This window comes from Sander vitreus, chromosome 8, assembly GCF_031162955.1.
Source record: "Sander vitreus isolate 19-12246 chromosome 8, sanVit1, whole genome shotgun sequence".
NCBI lineage: Eukaryota > Metazoa > Chordata > Actinopteri > Perciformes > Percidae > Sander > Sander vitreus.
The window spans coordinates 3,355,237-3,363,602 of record NC_135862.1 but is presented as its reverse complement, the minus strand read 5'-3'; the positions used below and the strand labels follow the sequence as shown (position 1 = coordinate 3,363,602).

The window sequence follows — 8,366 nt, the reverse complement described above, 5'->3', positions numbered from 1 at the left end:
AACGCATTCATTTCGATTAATTAATCTGAGAACAAATAACGCATTAAAAAAATTAACGCAGATTAATCCATTCCATATTGACGTTTGACCTCATTTCGGTGCCACTGATATGTCTGCGCTTCTCTTCAGGATGCTCTGAAAACGGACATTACAGGCAACAGAAACCTCACTGCACAAGATGCTATTTAACACTATACTCAACAGCAGCTAACGTTAGCCTACCACTAGCTAGTTAACACTATGCTCGACAGCAGCTAACGTTAGCCTACCGCTAGCTAGTAGCTGGATTAAACACGGTTACAATGCTGACAGCTAACGCTAAACGGTGTAAAGTGTGACTGTGTTTTACTGTAGAGGATTCAACACCGGGATGTAACAATCTGCAGCTGCCGTCGGAAAAACAACACAGACGGTGCGTTCAATGAAACTGGTAAACTACAGCCTCGTGGTGCATTTGAAGTTATTGTTAAATGCCCTTTTCCCATCTGGTTGTTGTTTTTGTCGTTCAACAGCAACTTACTAGTGAAATAGGTTATTGTTATTGTTATACATTATTAATAAATCATTTCATTTTGACGATATGGCCTTAGCAATAAACAAGCCGTTCTTTAATGTCGCCGACTGTTGTTTAGTACCCTTCTTTTTGTTTTTTTACTTTCTTCAAAAGTATCGGTTCAGGCACCGGGCAAAAATTATGTATGCGATTAATTAATCACAGAGTACGTAATTCATTTGATTATATTTTTTTTAATCGATTGACAGCCGTAGAATAAATAAATAAAAATAAAGCTTGGAGGTTTTTGATGTTTCCCGTATTTTGACAACAGCAACACACACAGAGTGGAAGGTGACCTGCCAGATGTCAGGCTTCATCCTGGTACTTGTACTGGAAATGTTGCACCAGACCTCAGAGAGAGTAAGGTACCGTTGGGTACCGAATTCCACCTGCCAGTATCTGTTCAAATGTGAACCGTACCCGACTCTAGTTCTTGTAGGAGGATTGATGTTTTTCCAGTGCAGAAAAGAAGTGAAACCCCCATGTCCCGTGTGTGTCCCGTGTGTGTCCAGGTGTCGATCATCCCGCGGGGGAAGGGTCTGGGCTACGCTCAGTACCTGCCCAGAGAGCAGTACCTGTACAGCAAAGAGCAGCTGTTCGACAGGATGTGCATGATGCTCGGCGGCCGCGTGGCCGAGCAGGTCTTCTTCGGCAAGATCACCACCGGAGCTCAGGACGACCTGAAGAAGATCACGCAGTCCGCCTACGCTCAGGTACGCCACACACAGACACATATGGACAGAGACGCACGCACGCACAGACAGACACAAATGAATAGACAGACACACGCACGCACAGACGCGCGCAGACAGACAGACAGACACACGCACAGAGACACACACACGCGCACACACACACAGACGCACACACAAATGCACAGGAAGACACACTCACACAGACAGACGTTTTGTTTCTGAGGCTACATCTATGCTACTACGTTGTTGTGTTCACTATGTAACGATGCATCGTGAATTGGCTAAAACCCGATTTATAAATGTTTAAAGATATAAATAACAAATAAAAATAAAATAAATATAGCCTATAGCCTATAGAAAATCGGCCAGTTCAGGTCACCGGCCGGTCAGTCGGTATATCTCTAATTGATATGGTCATTTTGAGATTCAACGTAGCAGTGTAGACGTAGCCTGAGTGTGTTTTCTTGCCGGCCCCCTCCAGGTGGTGCAGTTTGGGATGAGTGAGAAGGTGGGGCAGGTGTCGTTCGACCTGCCCCGGCAGGGCGAGATGGTGCTGGAGAAGCCGTACAGCGAGGCCACATCGGAGCTGATCGACCAGGAGGTTCGGGAGCTGGTGGAGCGGGCGTACCAGAGAACCCTGGAGCTCATCCAGGACAAGAAGGAGCTGGTGGAGATGGTGAGACCCTCCAACGCAACCTTTCTCAAACGTTTTTAGTAGCAATGTTTGGCGGAAAGAGAGACTCCGGCTGTGTCTCAGACCGCCTACTTCCACACTTCAGACACATAGTTTTAAGTACAGTTGTGTTCAGAATAATAGCAGTGTGTTTAAGAAAGTGAATACTGCTCAACATCCTTAGAATAGCTTTTAATTCCATAATATCAATGCATTGGGAACACTGCACGTTCAATTCCAAATCAAAACATGACCAAAATGGATCAAGTTTGTGTTCTACAGGGTGTCTGTGGGGTTTTAAAAAGTATTAAAAGGTAGTAAATCAAAGGGGTAAAAATGAAGGTTCTGAGTGTTGGCGTTGCGTAGTTTGTCCACCAGAGGGCGCTCTGCAACCTCCCTGCTGAAAACACTGATTTTTGTTGTGTTTTTGTTCAAAACATGAAGTTTCATATCTAAAGTTTGTATTTTTATACGTTTTATTTATCAGAACGTTAATATAGTTTGATGTTCTGTTGTGACAATGAAACAAACTGCATCATCATATTATTTTAGTGAGAACTCATAAATAACTACAATAACTCATGTTAGGGAAATCTGTTTGTTTTTGTTACCCGTTTCTGGATTTCTGTTTTTAAATATATATCGGAGATTTTTTAAATCCCCAAATATTTGTGTCGATATCGGCCTTAAAAATCCTTTATCGGTCGGGCTCTAATCCCTGATTTGTTTCCCCCTCAGGTGGGGAAGCGTCTCCTGGAGAAGGAGGTCCTGGACAAGGCGGACATGTTGGAGCTGCTGGGCCCGCGGCCGTTCGAGGAGAAGTCGACGTACGAGGAGTTTGTGGAGGGGACGGGCAGCTTCGAGGAGGACACGAGCCTGCCGGAGGGACTCAAAGACTGGAACCAGGAGAGAGGAGGGGAGGCGGAGGACGCGGGCCCGACTCCGGACAAACAGCTGGCCGCGTAGAGACGCCGGCCCGGGACACTCGGATAAGAAACAAACGCTGCAGGAAAAAAAACCAACAACTCAAGATGGACTTTTACAGATCCTTGGAGGGTCAACTATTTCAACTGACTTTTGTTTCCCGACACGTAAATGACTAAATCATTACAGAAAGGTTCTCATCCCCACAAGACTCACTATGGACCCCCTGGCCCGACACACGTGGAGATATCTCGTGATTGTTTAAAGGTTTCTGTTTGAGATGCAAGGACACAAGAGAAGGAAGGGGGGGGGGGGGGGAATAAAGTCATTTAAGGACACAAATGAAGTTATTAAAGTCTCTAAATGACGTTCCGCCAGGCTCTGTACAATCTCCGGTTAATCGTACCGTTTACTTTCATCTTTGAGTCTCACCAAGGCCGGGGTGGCCTCTGGCTCACCCAGTAGGAGCGTTCGCCCCATGTTGGCTGAGTCCTGCAGCGGCACGGGTTCGAGTCCGACCTGCGGCCCTCTGCTGCGTGTCGTCCCCCATCTCTCTACCCCCTTTCATGTCTATCCACTGTCACTTGTAATAAGGGGAAAAAGCCCCAAAAATAATCTTTGAATCTCACCAAGGCTGCGATCACTTTCACCGTTCGGACAGGAAGGCGCCGTAACGCTGAGCCAACAGGACACTGTTTTTAAATAACTCTGAACTGAATGTGTAAATGATACACACTCTTATTTATTGCATTAAAAAGGGAGTTTTCTTCCCCGACTGACATACTGATAACATGCAAGGAAAAAAAAAGATTTCAAAACATTTTTATAGGTTTAAATATTTTGAGATGTGGATTTAGTTTTGTTTCCTGCAGTTGTTTTTACAACATTTCCAGGAAGATTTTCTTTAATTAGCGAGTGACACTGACATGTTTCGCTGCTCGGTGTGTAAAAAAAATAAATAAAAAAAAAAAACCCCACAGCGACGGTCAGTTTGAGCTTTAGCTTCTTTCATACAAACGGCTCGACGCTGTGTAAAGACGTGTAGATGATTGTTTAGATTTAGTGTGATAATGACTCGACAGGAAGCTGCTACATCACCAGCCCCACTGACTGATGGGAAAATCACATTTCATATTGATATTTGAGTCTCTGAAGGAGCAAATCCCCCTCAGACATTGACACAAAAGCTGTGTTGGAAACCGCTCCCTCATTCACTCACTATTCCCTTTATACTGTAGTGTTTATTAAATAGAGAACTAGAGAGGGAACGACTAGTCTGGCTTTGCCAGACCTTCCTCCACAGCGCTGCGGAGGAGGGTCTGGCTAGTCCACACAGCATTCCTGGATGGGAGGAAAACGTGCTCTGGTTTATTGGCATTTCTTTACACCAATCACAATCATCTTGGGCGGCGGACGGAGGTGGACGGAGCCGTGGTGCCTCTGCAAAATAGCCTCTGGAAGGAGCTTGTTTTGGTGGAACGTGTGTACGTTCAAAGGTTGTTTTAGTCGTGCGACAGAAAACTCAGATTGGACAGATAGTCTAGCTAGCTGTCTGGATTTACCCTGCAGAGATCAGAGGAACAGTTAACCATAGTCCTCACAAATCCACCGGAGGTTAGAACGCCAACACAGAGACAGAGGAAGGGGACGGACATCCGGCCGAAATGAGTGAAATCCGGCGGCAATCCCAGAAGCAGAACGTCGTGGATATAGACTAGGGAATGACCAAACGGGATTTCAGACACTGCACTGAAAACATTGTGTCAGTAGATGCGCCGTTATTTGTGTGACAGAGGCATCATGTAAACAAACCCAAACTAAAATACTTCTGATACGTCCCTGAAACAAACCGAGCACTCAGGGGAATAGCAGAAGGTTGTATATATTCTATTTGTTGCAGGTTACATTTCCTCTGTTTAGAAACCAAAGCCCTCTCCTTTGTTTTTACTTTTCGGTTTCCGCTGCGACTTCTGCTGCTTCTCCTCCTCCGACGAGACAACACGGGAGTAAAACGTAGGCTACGTCGTATGTACACTCAGATTAGCTGTGCATTGTGGGTGTTTTATAGTGGACTGTATAGTGAATGAAAGTAACCGGGGAGAATTTGAACACCACTACAGAATGTCGAACACACTATGTAGGGAACTATTTCTGTGATCGGGAACCGTTTCCAACACGGCTAAAGGCTTCATTTTTCTGGCTACATAAGTGCCGTTCAGCCTCAACAACGAAGGAAACGCTGGGCTCAGTTTATGTTTTAATATTTTCATCATCTGCTCCCCTGAAAAGAGTTAAAAAAAAAAAATCTCACTTAGAAGCACTATCTGTGCAGCTCTGCCTGATTATTATGATTATTAAAGGTGCTGTAGGGAGGATTGTGAAGATCCAGGATTTAGCCAAAAAATGCAAACATCAACAACTTCCCAGTCCCTCCCCCCCCCCTTTCTACTAAAGCCCAAAAAGATCTCCTAAGCCCCTCCCCCCACAAGGGAAAATGAATGCGTCACTACAGTGATTGACACGTAGTTAGACACCCCCCCCCCCCGATTGGTGCATCTGAACAGTTAGACACCCCCCCCCGGCCCCGATTGGTGCATCTGAACAGTTACACCCCATGACAGTTAGTTTTCTAAGGCTTACCTACTGCACCTTTTTAATAGACGATTATTGTCCAAAAACTATAATAAATACATGAGACTACTGTTGCATTTGGTGAAAAATGTCCTTTTATTACAGCCGAGTTAATCTCTTCTAAAATTAAAAATAAAATACAACAATGTGTCCTGATATGTGTGAAATTATTTTGTCTTTATTCCCTAAAACACCTTCTGGTTCTTTTCTCAAACCGCCACCTGCGTTAGCAGAATAAAGATTATTTAAACCGTGTGTAATTAGTCAAATATCAACTCGGATTAACGTTTAGACTCCGCTCATTTGATTGGTTTCAGCTCTCATTTAAAGCCTCTTTCTACAATTACAGACATTAAAATATGTCTTTAGAGCTTGACCTGCTGGTCCCATATGAATACAACAAATGAATATTCATTCATACAGTCCAGTTTGGAGGACGCAGCTGCACAGGAAACTATAACGTCCCAAAAATTATTCAGAAGTACGTTTGAAGAGGCGCTATGCAGTTTGGGCCATTTCTTCGCTGTTTTCTCGTTTTTTGCTGACATGTTTCTCTATAGAGCCCCCCCCACAGATTTCTCTATAGAGCTCCTCCTACAGCTTTCTCTATAGAGCTCCCCTACAGGTTTCTCTATAGAGCTCCTCCTACAGCTTTCTCTATAGAGCTCCCCTACAGGTTTCTCTATATAGACCCCCTACAGGTTTCTCTATATAGCTCCCCCTACAGGTTTCTCTATAGCGCCCCCCTACAGGTTTCTCTATATAGCGCCCCCCTACAGGTTTCTCTATATAGAGCCCCCCTACAGGTTTCTCTATATAGCCCCTCCCCTACAGGTTTCTTTATAGAGCTCCCCCTACAGGTTTCTCTATATAGACCCCCCCACAGGTTTCTCTATATAGACCCCCCCACAGGTTTGTCTATATAGCCCCCCACCATTCAACTCCGACCACCATTCAACTCCAAAAAAAAGTCACATAACCATTCTAATGACTCCGAAGCTGTTCAGTTAAGGTAACTTACGCTAAAAAAAACTGCATCGTTTTCTTATTTATTATTATTTTTTTTATTCCAAATGCTATAAAACTGAAAAAAATCACCCAAAATTCCATGAAAGTAATCATTCATTATACCTGCGAAAAATGTTGTATGGGTTCCTACAACGTACATGCATGCATCCAAGTTATTTTTGGTAATTTGGTTGAAAGAAAGCCATATTTCTAAAATAGAAAACTTTGATAAAGGGTCAAATTTTGCCTCGATTTGGAAAAATTGGAAATGGGCTCTCCAGAACTTGCAGAAACATTAATAATAAAATCAAAGTTTGCATAGCATCCAGAATGTTCTGGACTGGAAGTCTTTGGCTGAAGTAACTGAGACCGACACCTAAATGACACAAGAAGTGATTAATAACAGTATCTGCAGCGGGATTTTTCTTCTTAATGTCACATGTTGTTGTTGTTGCAGGTGTCCAGCAGGTGGGGCCCTCGGGCAGAATGTGAACAGCAGGACCGTTCGGCCGACACCTTGATGTTAAAAAGCTGGAACAACAGTCTTTGGCATTGGTCCAGTATTAAGCGAGATCGCTGCAGTCGGCAGCGGAGAAACAAGCTACATTGGGAGTTATTGTGCAGCTTGTATTTACCTTCACGAAAGTGTTCGTTTTGACACTGAGGCTCAGATTAATATTCTAAGTGTCTGACAACATTATGGAAAGGATTTCTAAGGAGGTCTTTCTTTCTGTTAAAGAGTAAGATCCTTTTTTTAAACATAAAAACATCCCACCAGACTCCATGTAAATAAACTAATTAAGTAAATAAGTAATTTTAGCATCGTAAAATACACTTCATTCACAGTCGACAGAACCAAAAAAAAAACGATGAAAAGCCGTTTTCGGTCGTCTTTCCACTTTTCCAAGCATCACAACTCTAGTTTTGGTTGAAATAAACTCATAGTTTACTGATTTACATGTGAAAATATGTTGGCTCTATACACGCTAAAAGTATTGTTTTTTTAAATGGAGTCTGGTGGGTTTAGCGCTAGCGACTTCAGAGCTGTTTCTGGTTAAACAGAAAGGTCTCAAAGAGGTTTTAAAGGTACATCTCTGAAGGGATCCTTTCCATAATGTTGTCAGACAATTAGAATAATAATCTGAGTCTGTCAGCGGCAAAACGAGCACTTTTAGTGGACGATGCATATTTGTCCTATAGGGTTACACTGCAGCCCGGTCTGTGGCTGCCGGTCACAGCGTTCACACTTAGTACTGGACCAATTTCAAGGATTGTTGTTCTTATCAGTCACTTACACACACAAACATGGGGATATAGGGTCCAGGTTGTGTATCCCACCCTTTAAGTGTCCCAGGAGTCTTTGAACGCTGCCTCAGAGATTCTAGTGACTAAATAAAAAAACTATTTTTGGCCTCAAACACGCGGTCAGTTGAACCCTCCTGTACATGAACTGTGTATTTAAAATGAGTTTTCCTGCTGATGTGTTTAATGACAGAAACATGGACGTTATATAAATGGAATTATGTTTTCCAGCTGTCAGGAAACGTAAAGATAGAGCTGAACAATTAATATTCTTTATGTCAAAATTAGAAAGCGTACAGTTTTAAAATGTAAGAGCTGCAATTTGATTATAACATCACCTTCACTGTAGAGATTTTGGGAAACATGACTCTGTTAAAACAGGCGAAACAATATGTAATAAATGTTCTTTTTGCCTGTTAGCTGGAAGTAGAGCACTAGTATGTAATTACAAATGATTTTAGTCAAATTTATTAGGAAGATTCTCTCAAATTGTTGGATTCTGTTTCAGCGGAGTCTCGTTTCCTAAATCTCTACAACAGAGTTAAACAGTAACGATGTTACAGTTACAGAATGGCCA

The 8,366-nt window shown here is 43.0% G+C and overlaps 1 protein-coding gene across 1 annotated transcript in view; it reads left to right on the top strand.

The window, feature by feature from the left end:
• afg3l1 (AFG3-like AAA ATPase 1) overlaps positions 1 to 3,172 on the top strand; it is a 19,162-nt gene extending 15,990 nt beyond the window's left edge. The window contains exons 14-16 of the mRNA XM_078256407.1: positions 1,069 to 1,269; positions 1,733 to 1,927; positions 2,663 to 3,172. Coding sequence (XP_078112533.1) covers positions 1,069 to 1,269; positions 1,733 to 1,927; positions 2,663 to 2,890 — 624 coding nt within the window. The 3' untranslated portion in view covers positions 2,891 to 3,172. The remainder of the gene's footprint in view (positions 1 to 1,068; positions 1,270 to 1,732; positions 1,928 to 2,662) is intronic.
• Positions 3,173 to 8,366: the final 5,194 nt, after the last annotated feature.